This window comes from Lissotriton vulgaris, chromosome 1_1 (assembly GCF_964263255.1).
Source record: "Lissotriton vulgaris chromosome 1_1, aLisVul1.2, whole genome shotgun sequence".
In the NCBI taxonomy this organism is placed as follows: domain Eukaryota; kingdom Metazoa; phylum Chordata; class Amphibia; order Caudata; family Salamandridae; genus Lissotriton; species Lissotriton vulgaris.
Genome location: NC_141685.1, coordinates 453,889,898 through 453,909,016, shown reverse-complemented (window position 1 = coordinate 453,909,016; position 19,119 = coordinate 453,889,898). Strand labels below are relative to the sequence as shown.

General features: G+C 40.2%; 1 protein-coding gene across 1 annotated transcript in view; it reads right to left on the bottom strand.

Moving 5' to 3' along the window:
• Positions 1–357: 357 nt before the first annotated feature.
• Positions 358–19,119, bottom strand: part of ROR1 (ROR family WNT receptor 1) — a 689,389-nt gene continuing 670,627 nt past the window's right edge. The window contains exon 9 of the mRNA XM_086953588.1: positions 358–3,923. Within this exon, the coding sequence (XP_086809714.1) occupies positions 2,499–3,923 (1,425 nt within the window). The 3' untranslated portion in view covers positions 358–2,498. The remainder of the gene's footprint in view (positions 3,924–19,119) is intronic.

Sequence of the window (19,119 nt, the reverse complement as noted above, 5' to 3'; positions counted from 1 at the left end):
TTAAATAAGAATTTTAAAACTAAGAGTGAACCTAATGCATCCCTCTTTTGCAGCCTTAGCCCCTTCATTTACATTGCACCAGCATATCCTTTTTAATTTATGTTTGGTGTTGGTAATAGAACTGTAAATGTATAACTTAACATTTCACACACAGACACTGTACTCTTCTTTTTAAAATCCATTATAAATTAACATATGAAAATTATAACATTGCAAGCTTCACTATCGGATATAGAACTTGCTGTCTCTCTACTTAAAAGAGGTCTACAGAAATAAGTATCCATTCTGCTCTGAATAAGATGCCTACATTGAAAAGATAAAATGTGGCTAAACAAATAATTATTTGGATTCAGTTAAAGTTTGGAAAATGCTTTGTAATGAAAGTATTTCATAATAATTTATACTACATATCAAGCAAAGGTAAAAAAGAAACACACAATGAAATAAAATGCAGAGATGTATTTTCATTTCTGCCATACAAAACATTAACACACCTTTGTGCAAAACATTTGAAAATCAACTTAGACTACACAATATTGTCAAATGAGCAAATTGCTTTCATTTTCTGAACACAAAAGTACTATTTTAATACAAAAATGGAAACTGTGAAATTGTAATAATCACAGGGTTGTTTGCATATCCTTAAAAGTGGTTTCAAAATGAACGTTCTCAATTGATTATACTTGACGTTTCAGTAACTGTTTATACAAATTCTTAGAATAATATGTAGTTTAATAATAAAATAGTTTTTTTATTGCTTTGACTTTTTATGACATATTGCCTAATTGCTTTCTTCTGGAGGATGTTTTAAACCGCAGATTAATGTTAAGAGCTGAAATAGAAATGTCAGTTAGTTAAAAATGATATATTGACCTAAAAACAATAAATAATATTGGGAAAATGATTGTCATTTAAAAATGCGGGCTATAGAGTTTCATTAAACAGTTGCATAGCAACAAAATATACACATATTCTAATTTCCCCTCTCCTACACAAATCAAGAGCTGGGATCTTTTAAGTGTTGAATAATAATTGGCAAATGGAATGAAATAATCTATATATGATTTTCTTTTAAGAACCATATATTTAATCTCAACCTTTTAGCATGATAGGCCCTACTAGTTTGGTCACACGTAATATGGAATATACAGAACAATCTTAGACACCACATGACTGTATGGTGGGGTCTATTCACAAAAAATAGTAAAACTGCACTTGGATTTTGTACATCCAAGTGTAGTTTTACTACTTTAGTGATTTCCAATTGGAATTTGCATGGAAAGTTGCATCTGGCACAGGTTTTGGTGTAGTTTCCTTGTGAAATTAAAGTATTTCCAAGTTTGGAACTCATTCTCCCTACAAAGTTTTCTGTGACGGACAACTCTGCCCAAGACGAATGGATTACCCTCTGTGAGTATACAATTTTTTGCTTCTTTCTTCTCTGCAGGGAAAATAGTTTTATATATTGAGAATTTTTTTCTGGTAAATCTCCACCACCATATTTTAGGGTGAGCCATTCTACTTCCCACCCTGAAAAGGGATTTATGCCAGCACTTAGCAGGAGTAAAATCTAATCATTTGAAGGCTGCGAGTAATTTGTGAAAATTCACAAACTTACTTGGATGTGTGCATTCACAAACTTCCAAATCTAACCATGCTATGGAATGCCCAGGACATCCTCAATTCCACCACCTTGAGTGAGATTTATGGGTGTGGAAATCTATACACTTGTGGCTGAGTTTTCTACACCTATAAAAGGGTTTATTCCTAACTGCAAATCCCTTTGTGAATTGTTGGCAGGCGGAAGTAAGATAAATGTAGTCATAAACATATGTTTCTGGCCAATATTTACCTTTGTGACTATGCCCTCTTTATGATCAGTGGATGGAAAAATATCAAGAATTGCAGCACTCAGAATGCTTTACCTGATCTCTTATTTTGAGCAAGAATCAATTGTTAAATCTTCTTTGGAATTGACAACGTTTTCTTTTGAAATTTACGTCACCTGGCGTTCGAAATAAATGTGGAAAATTAATTGCTGCTGCAGCAGAAAGCAGAAATGAGTGAAAAGACAAAGGGTGTTGAAACTGTAAACAAGACAACCTGTCCAGAGCTGTATTTGGTCGACAAATGCAATAAAGCAGAAGCAACATCAAGTATTTTAATGGCAATGCATTCAACATGCACTTATTTACCATTAAATAATAATCATGAAATGTCCTTCTTCACTGAATGAAAATCTTTGCTTGTGTTCCCAAAGTTGAGTTACCTACAACATTGTATATGTTGAGTGCTCATATTACATTGTTCATTTTTCATGGCTGTAGTATTCATGTGCCTCATGTTAATAAGTACACAGTTGCACTTCACAAAAGATACTTTCTTGGAAATATCACTTTATCAGCAGACAAATCTTACTTTAATAAAATATTTGCATATAAATCTATAGGTCTTCCTAGTTTTTGCAGTATGTTGTATTTATGAAAAAATTCAAGCGCTCACACCTCGGCCGAAATCACTGATTCATTATGTCCATGGCTGTTTGAGTCCCCTAGTAGCGATGACTGCTTTGAGTCTGATTTATATGCCTTTTGAGTTTTATTTCCATAGACACCTGCACCAGTTCCACTCGGATGACCCTGCATTGACATATGAGAGAGTAAAGGAATGTTTGCTTCCTGATTGGATCCAGATGAAGGCAAGCTCGTTACATGGCCAGTGCTTGTTGATCCACTTGCACTGCTTGGTGAGCGGCTTTTGGGTGGGGGACAGTGCTGAATTATTCTTGGTGGCCCCTGTGGCTGGAAGTGAGTAGCTGGAAAAGCTGCATATCCCGGAGGTATGGGATATCCATTTATTGGAATAAAGCGCTGATTTTGAGACATTGGTGGCCCAATAAAACCAGCAATTTGACCCTGTGGCAAACCCTGGGTGGTGAACAAGAAATTTGGGTACCGTTGATTACTTAAGTTGCTGACCGGGCTTGCGCTGAGTGAAGTTGTTTGAGTAGTGGCATTTCCACCAGAGGGTGTAGTTGAACTAGTGTGACTTGAAAGTCCTTCCCAGGATCGTAGTCTTGCATGGATTTCTTTAAATCTTGGTCTCCTCGGTGGAATCTCATGCCAACACTCTGTCATCAAGCTGTACATTCTGGGAGGACAGTCTTCTGAAATTGGCAACAGTTGTCGCTTCCTAATCATTTCTATGACTTCTTGGTTACTAAAGCCATAATAGGGTTGAAGACCAAAGCTGAATATTTCCCATAAAACCACTCCAAATGACCAGATATCTGAATCAGAAGAAAAGTTTCCATACATAATTGCCTCTAGAGGCATCCACCGAATTGGTAAAAGAGATTTATTCTGAACTCTGTAATAGTCTGATGAATAAATTTCTCTAGATAATCCAAGGTCTGAAATTTTCACATGGAGTTGCTCTCCAACTAATATGTTGCGAGCAGCAAGATCTTTATGGACAAAGTAATGGCTCGAGAGGTATTCCATTCCAGCAGCTATTTGGATTGCTATATGCAAGAAATCACCATGATCCAGACTGGATTTTACAGTGCCGTCTTCATCGCTGCTGCAGCCTACATCAGAGTGGGGTGATCGCATAATCAGGAACTCATGAAGGTCACCTTGGTTCATGTATTCAAAAAGCATACATACTGGCTGCTCTTGAGTGACAACACCAAGAAGACAAACAATGTTAGGCTGATGCAGTTCTGCCATCAGTGATGCTTCTTGCTGAAATTCTGCCCATTGTTGATGATTATTAAAGTCTTTCAATGTCTTTATAGCAACAAGTTGAGCATGATCCATGCCAGGGAGATACAGATGACCCTTGTAAATTTTTCCAAAAGCACATTCTCCTAGTTCCTCCATGAACCGTACAGCAGAAAGCGGGAGTTCTTTTGCTTTTACCTGTTGAACATAAGAAAACAATATCAGTTTTGTATTCAGTTCTGCCTAATGTTCAGATACCAATCAAACATGAAACATATGTTGATAATGTAAGTTAGATGTATCTATCGATCTTTACAAGATAAAAATGACAAGGGTTCAGGCACTTGCTGTATGACTTATACATACAATACAAGATATGTGCTAAAATCATGGCAGTGACACTGCCCCCTGAATCATCAATATCGCAGTTGTGGTCATCACTATTATGAAGAAGAAAGATCAAAGAAGAAAAAGATTTATTATTTGATTATTTAAAAGTATTAGAAAAAATAGTAATTGTGCAAACAAGTGAGTACAGTATAAGCAATACTTTTTAGAGTCAAATTTACCTTAAACAGTTACAATATTTCTCGACCGCAATCATAAATTTAACAAATCTGCATTTCAGTTGAAGATGTGCCCCACTTCAGGAGTGAATATCCAATGGAAAAAAGTTTTAGGAGGGTGCTTATTGTCTAGTATAGGTGTGGACAGACACTAAAAATGTGCAGGATTGATTTCACATGATAGTCACATAGCCTACGTCTTTTATCTGTGCCTTTCATAACCCACAGAGGGGCTTGGTCTTTACAAAGAAATATGCCAAAGCAATACTGGATTAAATTAATTTTTGTATTTAGCGAACATGGCTGCCAAAGATATTCTTTCTCAAGATTGCTGGCATAGGAGTTAATTACTGAGAAGGACTGTGAGCATTTTCTGAGAGCACTCTTATCCATGGTCCATGATACAATTCGTACAGTTTTGTTTGCTTTCTTTTAAAAAAAAGCTAAGGTTTATACTTTCAGCCCATGTTTCTTCTAAGTCAATTATTATGTTTGAGGACCGTAAAAGTTCAAACCATGGGTTTTCAGAGGATGAATTCTTAGAAGGAATTTCTTTTGATATTTGATAACACAGGTAAAATGAGTTTGCGGAAAAATCTGAAAAGTTGTGGGTTTTGCTTCAAGACTCATAATCCCGATTTGACCTTGTTACTCGATATTGTCAGGGAACTCTTTAGTGACTTACAGTGTCCTTATAATGCACAGCAATTCATACTTTCAAGTTGTATAATGGGCTGCGATCCTAGTTTTCGGAATACAGTCACAACGCTCACATACCTATAAACCTTAGCTACTAAATGAGCCTTATCCCTCAAACCATCTGGATCGGAGATACAGGTGCTTTTGTGTACCATTGCCCCCATACCTCAGCTCAGGATCAGTATGAAACGGGGAACATAGTTTACAACGCATGTGATACATCGCGTTCCCTTACAACGTAAGTCGTTACAAAGACCCGTTGTTACATCGCATGCCATTACAATGCAAGTTGTTACAACGAACTGCTGTAGGGGGCAGAAAGTGTTGGATTTGTTGGATTTTCAATCCAACACCTTCCCTACTGTTGTACACACTGGAGTTGGAATAGTAAATTATACTATTCCAAACTCCAACGCCCCCCCACCGCAAGTCGTTCTGACAACTTGCATTGTAATGGCAGGCGATGTAACAATGCGTTTTTGTAATGATTTGCGTTGTGATGGCATGCGTAGAAAACATGCCTTGTAACAAGTGTTATTCATATGAAACAGAAGAGCATGCATTTTGGAGCACAGCAATTGCAAGGGCATAATATTTGCATCATGTCGCATTGCAGCTGTCGCCTCTATACCTTCCTTTCACATGCTTACGCTTTCAAGCTACTTATTCTTTCAACTTCAAATTGTTGCATTTCCTGTCCACTTTATGAGATGTAACACAATCTAAATGGGGCGGACTTGACATACACTGTTTTTTGGGGAAATACCCGGCAACTGCAAAGCTGTAACACAAACCTGCTCATGAGAGACATGACTAAGTTATCCTCTGCTAATCACTATATTTCTGTCCAGACATCAAAAGCTTGCAACATACATTTTTGGTGGAAAACTGGGATGCACTGTACATTCGAACTATTAATGATGTCTCGGCTAGAAATCCTTTGAATCTACATGTCTATATGAAATTTAAACAAACTATGGGATATGGATTACTTAAAGAATGATAGGCTTGCTATTTTGTTTGGTATGATTATAAATGCAATGGTAATAAATATCACCATTTTTATGTTAAGTTATGTTAGCACGATTATAAAGTGCATAGCCGCTACAAAATAGAACGTACAGGTGCTGGGATCCTGTGTAAAAAAGCTCTAACCTAGAAGTGTTTGCCAGGTTAAAAAAGCCAGGTGTTTAGGTGTTTCATGAAGACTCCTTCAGTTGGACATTTACACAGTTGGATAAGCACATTAAGCAATTGCTTAGGAGCAAGATATCTGAATTTCTTTCACTTTATATAGACAGTAGTAGTCAGCCTTGTGTCAGCTTTTAAGGTGTACAGGCCTTAAATTCCTTACCGTTCAGATGGGCAGAGCAGCATTTTTGCACACCTTGCAGGATGAGTTTTGAAGATTATAATTGCTTATACTACCTCTTCAGAGCCCTGGCTAAGTGGTAAGCACCCACATAGCATTTTGTCGATTACTAAGTGGTAGATGTGATGGTAACTTCTTAGTTATATATGTTAGTTTGAGGTCTCTTTCCTGTGTTCCGTTTTGGAATGTTTGTTTCAGAACTAAGGGTGAGATCACCTGATAAGTTTCTAGGTGTCTGTTATAAGACGCATTTGTTGCCATGATGTGTTACATTTGTACTCTTCAATAAAACATAAAAAGATATGAACTCTCATATGTACGACCTAATACTAAGAACAAAAGGACATCTCAACAAATATTCTAACTAATAGAATGCTGCTCTTGAGTGTTTCATCCTCAAAGGTTGGTGCTTTCAACAGTGACAACTCAGGCATTGCGGGAGAAGTTTACTCAATAGATTATCAAGATAATACAGCAAAATAAAATGATGAACTTTTCCTCACGTCTAGCTAAGGGTGATTGATAAAGGAGAACCCGACTTCCTAATCACCTTTGATGACCAGAATAATTGCTCAGTCTCTAAAGGCAGTTGATTAGGAGTTGTGTTTTACTTGCTAAACTGCTGACTGGAAACCCGGGAAGTTAGTTTCTAATTTCAGCTCCTGCCCTTTGCTGAAAATCATGTGATTCTGGGCAAATCACTCAATCTCACAGTGCCATGAAATGTAATGCAGTATAGCCTTATTGTTGCGGAGGTCTATACCAGTAGTTAAAGGCCTTAAACCCAAGTTATAGGCTCAATGAGCAGGCGAGGGCCTATAATGAGGGAGAGGGCCTTCAACATCAGGAATAGCCCAAAGGGGAAAGGACTATAAGGCTAGTAGACAATTCCACCCACTAAGGGTGAAGGAAGACCATTATTTAAATGCCAATGAAATGTGCATCCGAAATGATCTGAATGTTCCCTCTAATTTGGCCTTGATTGTGGGTGTCTACTAACTTCCAATGGGATTGGTAACAGGAGTTACAAGTCTCATTGGAATTACAATGTCTGCAGTAAATCCACAGAACTGGTGTATTTCACCTGGAGACTTCTTGTTTGAGGGACACTGCTAGTAATCTCTGTTAGCTCTACTCCTTTGGAACTGTTGGTGCCCCAGGTATTAGTAACCCCAAGGAGAGCAGAGTTACTAAGATGGATACCAGGGCACTCATAATAAGGTCCTAAGAATAATTATTAGTGCCTAGGGATGATTTGACTTGTTAAGGCTGTTTCATAAATACTTTCAAAAATTGAATATCTGTGCAACAACTACCAATGCCTATATTTTCTTTTATACTTCCCAATTTGCTTATGACAGACTCAGTAATTCACACCTCTGGTGTTGGGCAGTGTAGTGAATCTGTGATGTAGCTACGGTTCCTAAATAGCAGTTCTGTACCGCATGTTATGATAGGTCTGTTAGAGCTTGTGCTCTACAAGCAGAAGAACCTACTGGTGTAGCACAAGGCTCTACTGCATGCTTCACAGACAGCAATTCCACCGAGTTGTATCTTAGGACCTTCTTTAGATCTTGGCGGATGGAACACTGCGTCGCAAACATGACGTATATCTCTTCCACCATATTACAATCTCCATGGATATAATGGGATCGTATTACAGCAGACGGGACATTCATCACGTTTATGATGGAGTATTCCCCTCCTCCATGATCTAAATCAGCCCCATAGTCTAAGCTGGTGCTGTCGGGCCAGTTGATATTGCTGTTGAGACCAGAGAAAGGTTCTCAGAACTATCTCTCCCTTTTACTAGTCTTGCTTTAGGCAGTTTTCGAGGTGACCACCCATAGGTTTTCCGGTGGAACTGCCCCACAGATGGGTTAGACAGAAGACACAGCCCACCCACAGAGAGGGAGGCTATGAGTTTCTCAAAAATAGCAACAACCTTCAAAACATTTTGATTGAACAAATGGATTAATATTAAATGAGTGCTCTAAAAATTGATGATGCACTGGTACACCTTTGCCAAGGGTATGGACAACAGTATTCACCCCTTAACTAGCCAGTCACCTTGTCACAGGCGTGAGGCTGATGTGCAGCTATTTTTGAGGAACCCCACAAAGAGCACTGAGCACACTTCAGTTTGCTACTTTTAGACTGTATAGACAGTGCACATGACTCATCTAGTCCTTTCTCAATGTTCGGAAAAAAGCAATTAACAATACATTAAGGCTTTTAAGTCATTTACAGCGCTTGGAGAGAGTCCACTATTTCGTTGTAGAACAGATGGTTTACATTACACATACACTTTTAAGCAAACGTGCGTAAAGCTGCAATATTGGGACGTGAATTCTGGTAATAAAAGCACAATGACCTCGTTTTAACCTCAAGCAGAGTTTGCCTACTTGAGCCGACTCAGAAGGAGTCCTGTTAAAGGAGATGAAGTCAGAAGCGCCTGGTGCAAGAGGTTCATTTAGGGGAAGTGGTCATCAATCTCTTTTCGTTTTGTTTGACAGGTATGTGTCATGCAGCTATGTCCACAAAGCACAGAAGTGCAAAGTACAGGCCATCTCAAGGCTAAAAGAAACGGACAACAATGGAAAATTGAAGTAATACATCTCACTGTCCCTATCTCGTCATCAGTCGCTCCCATTAGTAGGATTGGGCCTAATACATTATTTACCTTAACTGTGAAAAACGTTTTAGCTTACAGAAATAATAAAAACATTATACAAGATAAACACAGATTTCATGGGCTCCAAAGATGGTTCTCTTTTTGTTAAGATTTCGCTTTGATTGGCAAAGTCTTTGTGTCTGTGAACGAGCTGAATGGTTTGGCCTCAAAGAAGAAAACCCAGCCATTTAAGATATGAACCTAAAGATCTGAAGCTGAGCCATGAGTGCATTCTAGGCCTTCACACAAACCCAGAAGGGCGCAGCGTGTCGCTGTAGAAGGACTCGCACTGTCATTAAAACCACAGCGAACAACTGGTTCCCTCCTTGTTTTACATTCAGGTATGAGAAAATTGGTCCTTTTTTTCACCTCTTTTACCTTCACTTCAATGTGCAAAATAATTTTGTACGACCAGTACCTGACACAAAATCCCGTGTGTTTTTTTAGAAAGCGCACAGAGTCGACAAATCCATCTAAGTGTTTTGGATGAACTGAGCTTACCTCAAGTCCCCAGAGGTATGTTTCATTTTAAAAGATGTACATATGAGAAGGACTGAGCAGGTTGAGGGGAGCAAATTATAATGAGTGTCCACAATCTGTTTGTGTTTTCACTATTAGGTTAAGGAACAGGGGAAAGAATTCATTTGGCCCTGAAGAGAGTTTGCGAAGAAATCCCCCAAACTCGAAACGCGTAGGCGAACAGGATCAAGTCCTAAGAAATACAGATAAAATACTTAGGAATTCATAGCCTAAAAACATTTCTACCGAGAGGTTATTTGTTTTCCCGCAGACTCAGTTGAAGGCTGCGTTATGGTCAAATATTTCTTTTGTGATTAAATGTATGTGTGCTTAAATGCTTATATTGATGTTACTGAAAAATACCTTGACAACTTTCCCTTCTTTTTGAAATTTTATCACTTTTTTGTAAAATTATTCACACTAGTTATATGTCTTCATATTGTTTATGTATTTTGATTTATGTCTTGTGTTGTAAAGATTAGGCATCACGACTTTTTTGGTCAGTACGTAAATAGCAGTGTTATTTCTCTCGACATAAATAATATCCACCAAAAGTTGCTTTTTTTTACGAAATTGGTGAATAAAACGGCGTAAATAATCGCCCTGATAAACATATTAAGTTTTGTTTATCTTTTCATCCAAAATTGAATGGTGTGAAATACAATGAAGTGTGGGTTCCTTCCTCTTTTTGTATAAAGTATTTGGGCCCTTACCCCACTTCTGTCCACAAGGGCCAAACTCTTTTTTGAAAGACAGTCATTAAGAGAAAGCACACAATCGCGCTAGTATTAATAGAAAGCGCACAATCGCACTAGCATTGAGAGAAAGCGCACAATCGCACTAGCATTGACAGAAAGCACACAATCACACTAGCATTGAGAGAAAGCGCGCAATCGCAATAGTATTGAGAGAAAGCGCACAATCACACTAGCATTGAGAGAAAGCGCACAATCGCACTAGCATTGACAGATAGCGCACAATCACACTTGCATTGAGAGAAAGCGCACAATCGCACTAGCATTGATAGGAAGAGCACCATCGCCATAGAATTGAGAGAACGCACACAATTGCACTAGCATTAATAGAAAGCGCTCAATTGCACTAGCATTGAGAGAAAGCGCACAATCACACTTGTATTGAGAGAAAGCGCACAATCGCACTAGCATTGATAGGAAGCGCACAATCGCCATAGAATTGAGAGAAAGCGCACAATTGCACTAGCATTAATAGAAGCACACAATCGCACTAGCATTGAGAGAAAGCGCACAATCGCACTAGCATTGACAGATAGCGCACAATCACACTTGCATTGAGAGAAAGCGCACAATCGCACTAGCATTGATAGGAAGAGCACCATCGCCATAGAATTGAGAGAAAGCACACAATTGCACTAGCATTAATAGAAAGCGCTCAATTGCACTAGCATTGAGAGAAAGCGCACAATCACACTTGTATTGAGAGAAAGCACACAATCGCACTAGCATTGAGAGAAAGCGCACAATCGCACTAGCATTGACAGAAAGCACACAATCACACTAGCATTGATAGAAAGCGCACAATCACACTAGCATTGAGAGAAAGCGCACAATCGCACTAGCATTGACAGATAGGGCACAATCACACTTGTATTGCGAGAAAGCGCACAATCGCACTAGCATTGATAGGAAGCGCACAATCGCCATAGAATTGAGAGAAATCACACAATTGCACTAGCATTAATAGAAAGCGCACAATCGCACTAGGATTGAGAGAAAGCGCACAGTCGCACTAGCATTGATAGAAAGCGCACAATCACACTTGCATTGAGAGAAAGCGCACAATCGCACTAGTATTGATAGGAAGCGCACAATCGCCATAGAATTGGGAGAAAGCACACAATTACACGAGCATTATTAGAAAGCGCACAATGGTACTAGCATTGAGAGAAAGCACACAATCGCACTAGCATTGAGAGAAAGCGCACAATCACACTTGTATTGAGAGAAAGCGCACAATCACACTAGCATTGATAGAAAGCGCACAATCACACTAGCATTGAGAGAAAGCGCACAATCGCACTAGCATTCACAGATAGCACACAATCTCACTTGCATTCAGAGAAAGCGCACAATCACACTAGCATTGACAGATAGCGCACAATCTCACTTGCATTCAGAGAAAGTGCACAATTGCACTAGCATTGATAGGAAGCGCACAATCGCCATAGAATTGAGAGAAAGCGCACAATCGCACTAGCATTGATAGAAAGCGCACAGACGCACTAGCATTGAGAGAAAGCGCACAATCGCACTAGCATTGACAGAAAGCACACAATCACACTAGCATTGACAGATAGCGCACAATCACACTTGCATTGAGAGAAAGCGTACAATCGCACTAGCATTGATAGGAAGCGCACAATCGCCATAGAATTGAGAGAGCGCACAATTGCACTAGCATTATTAGAAAGCGCACAATCGCACTAGCATTGAGAGAAAGCGCACATCCACACTTGTATTGACAGAAAGCACACTAGCATTGATAGAAAGCGCACAATCACACTTGCATTGAGAGAAAGCGCACAATCACACTAGCATTGACAGATAGCGCACAGTTACACTTGCATTGAGAGAAAGCGCACAATCGCACTAGCATTGATAGGAAGCGCACAATCGCCATAGAATTGAGAGAAAGCGCACAATTGCACTAGCATTAATAGAAAGCGCACAATCGCACTAGCATTGAGAGAAAGCGCACAATCGCACTAGCATTGAGAGAAAGCACACAATCCCACTAGCATTGATAGAAAGCGCACACTCACACTAGCATTGAGAGAAAGCGCACAATCGTACTAGCATTGACAGATAGCGCACAATTACACTTGCATTGAGAGAAAGCGCACAATCGCACTAGCATTGATAGGAAGCGCACAATCGCCATAGAATTGAGAGAAAGTGCACAATTGCACTAGCATTAATAGAAAGCGCATAATCGCACTAGCATTCAGAGAAAGCGCACAATCGCACTAGCATTGAGAGAAAGCGCACAATCGCACCAGCATTGAGAGAAAGCGCACAATCATACTTGTATTGAGAGAAATCGCACAATCACACTAGCATTGTTAGAAAGCGCACATTCACACTAGCATTGAGAGAAAGCGCACAATCGCACTAGCATTGATAGATAGCGCACAATCTCACTTGCATTCAGAGAAAGCGCACAATCTCACTTGCATTCAGAGAAAGCGCACAATCGCACTAGCATTGACGGATAGCGCACAATTTCACTTGCATTCAGAGAAAGCACACAATCGCACTAGCATTGATAGAAAGTGCACAGTCGCACTAGCATTGAGAGAAAGCACACAATCGCACTAGCATTGACAGAAAGCACACAATCACACTAGCATTGATAGAAAGCGCACAATCACACTATCAATGAGAGAAAGCGCACAATCGCACTAGCATTGACAGATAGCGCACAATCTCACTTGCATTCAGAGAAAGTGCAAAATCGCACTAGCATTGTCAGATAGCGCACAATCTCACTTGCATTCAGAGAAAGCGCACAATTACACTAGCATTGATAGGAAGCGCACAATCGCCATAGAATTGAGAGAAAGTGCACAATCGCACTAGCATTGATAGAAAGTGCACAGTCGCACTAGCATTGAGAGAAAGCGCACAATCGCACTAGAATTAGGAGAAAGCACACAATCGGACAGCATTGAGAAAACAAGACAAGACAAGACAATGATGGTCCTCCAGTTTCTGAGACAATATCTGTGGAGCACATTAATGCAAGATGTGGTAAACACATCTGCATATAAACCTGTCTTCTATTTCTCCATTTGCTGCGATATTTAAGTGTATTTCTTCTTGTTTCAGGGCCTGCTCCTTTCGTTTACGGAGACATTTGTGGACAGCGAGAACATTTCAGCTCAGCAACATAGATTTTGTAGCGGAGGCATAGGAAAAGGAAGTAATTTGCCCAGAAACATACCATGTGGGCTAATAGGGTAAATCAGACGAAAAACACAATTGTCCTGGCATCAAAGTTGGCAATTTAAACTCTCGAAATCTGATCACATCTGCTCCAGGGCTAAAGTTGTTGTAATAATAACACTAAAGTCATTATTATAGTACAATTGATTTTAATGTCAGTAATGATATCGATGCTACTACACTACTGCTAGTAACATTAATTAGTGTTATGCATGATGTTGCATTCAAGTTACACGTTACAAGCTACTGATTGACATACTTTACTTTCATTCATCCAAACCTCAGTGTGCAGTCTTATATCGGCTCTACATAAGAGACCTAGCTGACGGTGAGTTCACCCTCAAAAGGAGGCCAGAGAAGTGCATTATGGGACCTGGATTTTCCCTTCCCCCCACTATAAGCATGAACTGGCCTCCTCCTATGTGCAGAATGATGGTGGTTGTAAAATTCAGGCCTCCTTGAAGAGAACACCTGAGGAGTATAACAGTATGTTTATTCACCAACAAAGGTGCATCTTGGGACCTGTAGTAGAAGTAGGGCATAAGTATATGTAAGGAAACGCCTCTTTTTATATGGTCACCACCAAATCTTTGGGTTTATGCTCCTGGTTTTTCGATGCAGAGTGCACTGAATCCTACTAACCAGACCTCAGTGCCAGTACCTTGGCTCCAAAACTTGTGTGTTACATTGGCTTATACCCAATTGGCATATGCTAACTTACAAGTTTTTATTGTGGTGTCTAAAGTACAGTTTACTTTTATATATTAGAGTTGGATTCTTGAGATCAAGTGTATTTCTTCTCTAATTTTTTTGGTGCTGTTTAAATGCTTTACCATTACTCCTTTGTGTAAGCCTTGCTGCTCACACCCCCAACAACCCAGGGATGAGCTAGAGGTTTTAACAAACGAAACATACTGATCCTAAAGGAGTTGGTGTGTGTATTAAAAGGTGAGGTCTCACAACCACACCATAAAATACACTCTATTTCCTCACAGTGTAATTAAGTGGTGTTGGTTATTTAAGGCAAGCCTTTCTGGAGGTGCTGCTGGTGAAACATGACAGGTTATCTATTGCTAATACACGGAGATGAAGGACAGAGCACTGAAACTTTTCAGACACTCACCCCAGTCACAGATCTGGGTTGAATCCATCATCATTCTTTAGCTCACTCAGCCACCCCAGTTCAGACACAGCCATATGCAAATCAGTCTTGACCCTGTGCCTCATGGGAACAGTCAAGCCCAAACTGCCAAGCCAGATCTTCCCTGGACCGGAAACAAGCATCCTGGGACAGGTTATCTATTGCTGTCTATTGTTACTGCTCCTGCCCTCCTCATCTGCGCATCTCACTTGTTGCTTTGGTTTCGCTTTTTTGTTTTTGTTCAGTTTTATATATTGCAACCTCGACCCGGGGGTATTGAAGTGCTTTACACAAGCATCAGTTACATTACATAAGGACACAGTCATTTTTTAGGCATGGGTAAATAAAGTGAGCTCCCCCCTCCTGTTACTGATTCCTTGTCCCCTGTACCTCCTTCCTATGTCTAGACCCACTTGAGTTAGTTTAAAAAAGAATAAATTGGTTTAAAAAAAGAAAAAAAGTGGTCAACGCTGTCTGCGCCATACCGCTTTTTTTCTTTACCTTAAGCCATGCTGCATACGAGGTCATGCTGCTGTGCAGCATATCTAAAAATACATTGACAAAGCCAATAGATCTTGCATAGGTTGAACCTATTGGCCTTGCCAATGATTGCTCCCTTTTGATTTGCTTTGGTGTAATTTGGTTTCATTTATTATTTGCTCAGGCCTGGAGAATGTTTGTAGAGGAAAATCCTCTCCTTAGACAGCCTCAACTGCAACTTGAAATAGCAATTTCTTTCTCCACACCACGTAATACCGGGTGCAGGTCCACTCAGATGTAGAACACTCACACCCCCTTAATATTAGCAGCAAAAAAAACAGGTTGTCAATTTGTAATTTAAGAGAGAATGTCTATTCCTGATCACCATGTGGTAAATCCGCTCTTCGCAACTAATGGGATTCTAAGAACAGGGAACTGGGTCATTGTCAAAACAAGGAAAAGATGGCAAAAAAATACACAGATCTCAGTAAAAAAAAATATTGACAGTATTTATTAAGAGTATATACATAAATCGCATTAGAACTGTTTAGCAGGACTCATAAAACCTGAGAAGATTTGTAGGATGTCTTTAACATCAGGTCACAAGTGCCCAGCAGGAGACAGGCTCGAAAGAACTGGTTTTGGGCCTGTTGGCGATTACCTCCTTGCAGCCTGGAATTCTGAATTACACCCTCACATTTGGATGAATGATGTGGCCACACAGCATGCCTGCTGTCTGAACTGAAACAGATTTCTTCCAAGGAAAATGGCCACACATTGAGAGAAAAGCATCCTAAGCTAGCTTGAAACATCCTATTATTAGGCATCAGTTCAGAAAAGCAGAGCAGCCCTGGCTGATAAAAATGATACCGTGTAATTGCTCTGGGGTGGTTTTAAAGTCCAAACAAGCCAAAATTAGCTCAAAGAGAAACAAAAATAAATGTCTTTGCTAAATGGCTGTTTTAGGCACAGTTTTTGCGCACATGTGAGAAACAAACCTCCTGGTACATGGAGACTCCAATTAGTTGCCTACATTGCCAGTGGCTGCTGCATAAATAATCACAATGATTTTTCTCAATGGGACTTTGCGGGTACTGACGCTGTAAACAGCTCAACCAAACTGACATGAATCATGTATTCAAAGAGATGGTGTCCATAAGAAGAGAGCATTCTTAACAAAATATTCAGCTCCGTGCTGGAAGCATATTAATTATTAAATCCACAATCTACACTCTTCTTATACAGCCTTGCATGCCATACCTCCACAACACAGCCATATGACAATCCACTGTAAACAGCCCTGCTTGCCAACCACCATAATACAGCCAAGCATGCCCTGCCATTACAATACAGCTATATGACAAACCATTGTAATATACGCCTGATAGCTATACCTCCACAAAACAGCCAGATGACAACCCAGCATCATACAGCCCTGGATGTCAACCACCATAATACAGCTCTGCATGCCAACCACCATAATGCAGCTCAGCATTCCAACCACCACAATACAGTGCATCCTCACCCACCATATTATAGCTATACACGCCCAACCACGATAATACAGCACTCCCTACATGCCAACCATCATAATACAGACAGGCACACTGAACCACCATAATACACCACCACCATAATAGAGCCAGGCACACCGACGCACCATAATACAGCCATGCATGCCCTGCCATTACAATACAGCTATATGACAAACCACTGTAATATAGGCCTGATTGCCATACCTCCACAATACAGCCATATTACAAACTACCGTAATACAGCCCAGCATGGCAACCACCATAATACAGCCCTGCATGCCAACCACCATAATACAGCTCAGCATTCCAACCACCATAATACTGTCATGCATCCTCACCCATCATCACGCTTGCCTATCCGAAATCATTAACTGGATGAACCGTAATTTTCTTAAGATCAATACAGACAAAACGGAGGTGCTAGAATTTGGAGGGGGACCCCCTGTATGGGATGACACATGGTGGCCAGTGGAGGCAGGTAAATGTCCGGTTCCGGTCTCCAAGGTTAGGAACCTGGGGGTTATCTTCGATGATAAGCTTAACTTCTCAGCAAAGGTCAATAGGCTGACATCGTCTTGTTTCTTCCTTTTAAAAACTTTAAGAAAGATTTTTCCTTTCATTTCGCGCGACCTACAGAAGACGGTGATGGTTAGTCTTTTTCTTTCTAAACTAGACTATTGTAACGCTCTGTATATGGGCATTGACATAACGCAGATGGCAAAGCTTCAGTCTCTGCAAAATGCGGCCGCCAGACTTCTTTTGAACATCCCTAGAGGCTGTTCAACCTCTGCAGGCATTAAATCACTGCATTGGTTACCTGTGCGGCTGTGGGTTGATTTTAAGGTCCTGTGTTTGGTCCATAAGGCACTTTATGGAGGGGGTGCTGATGAAGTCGCTAAGTTATTCACGCCTTATGCTCCCCCACGTCTTTTGAGATCTACCAATTCAGGACTCCTTAAGATATCTAGGATTAAACGGGCCAGGTGGGGAGGCAGGACACTATCTAACAGGGCAGCACACCTGTGGAATAGACTACCTCCTAGCATGAGATCTCAATCGGATCTGAGACTGTTTAGGAAGAGTCTAAAAACTATTCTTTTTGTAGCTTAGCTTGGCATAAGCTAGGGCTCTTTGGATCTGCACTCACCCACACTAGCGCCAAGACGCCACGGCAATCGAGCGCTTTATAAGTTTTTAAAACATTAAAACATTAAAACATCATATTATAGCCATACACGTCCAACCACAATAATACAGCCCTCCCTACATGCCAACCACCATAATAGAGCCAGGCACACTGAACCACAATAATACAGCACCACCATAATAGAGCCAGGCACACCAAACCAACATAATACAGCCATGCAATGCTTAATTTGTAAAAGAAGAAGTTCAATGGTCCTCCTCAGGGGGCCACTGCAGCTTGCATTACCAATTGTCCTTGATAGCGCTGCCAATGACAGAACCAACACAACTACTAACCATCACACTGTACAAGGTGACAATTCAGACTATTCCAGGCACCCAAAGCTATAAGAATGGCTTGGACTGCAGGTATTAGTCATTTTTAATGTGTATTGAATTAATAAACAACTGTTGTGCTCATTTCTAAGTTAAACAAACAGTTCTACCACTGCAGCCATGCATACTCACACTCCATATTAAAACCATGCAAGCCCAAACACGAGAATACAGCCCTGCATACCGCACACCATAATACAGCCAGCATATCAAACCACCACGATACAGCAATGGATGCCAAACCACCATAATCCAGTCATGCATGCTCAGCCATCATTTACAGACATGCAAGCCCAACCATGATCATACAGCAATGAATGTCAAACCACCATAATACATCATGCTTTCTAAACCACTAAACCACCAAAATGCAACCATGCATACTCACACATAATAATACAGCCAGACATACCAACAACTATAATACATCCCTGCATGCCAACCACCATAAAACAACTGGCATACCAAATCACCATAGTACAATCATGCATGCCAAACCACCATAATGCAGCCATGTACACTCTCCCATCATATTACAGCCATGCAAGACCAGCCATAATAATACAGCCATGCATCTCAAACCACCATAATACAGTAAGGAAAACAAATGGTCCCTGACACACCTAAATACACTTCAATTAATAAATATATTATGGAATGAATCTGTCTAGCACAAGATTTCAAAATATAAGCACGTTCAACAGGCAATTAAATGGTCACCAGAAATCAATTAGATTGCAAACATCAATGTATTCTTTCAAAACGAGGGATCTGGCCAAAATATTACTGATAAAGCTGGTACCCCTACAAAGACAGGTCTACCCCTAGTTACATTTGCAATATCACTTGTTAGTCTGTAAGGTGATGGCACTGGTAGGGGGAGTGGATGTTGGGTGTGGGCCTT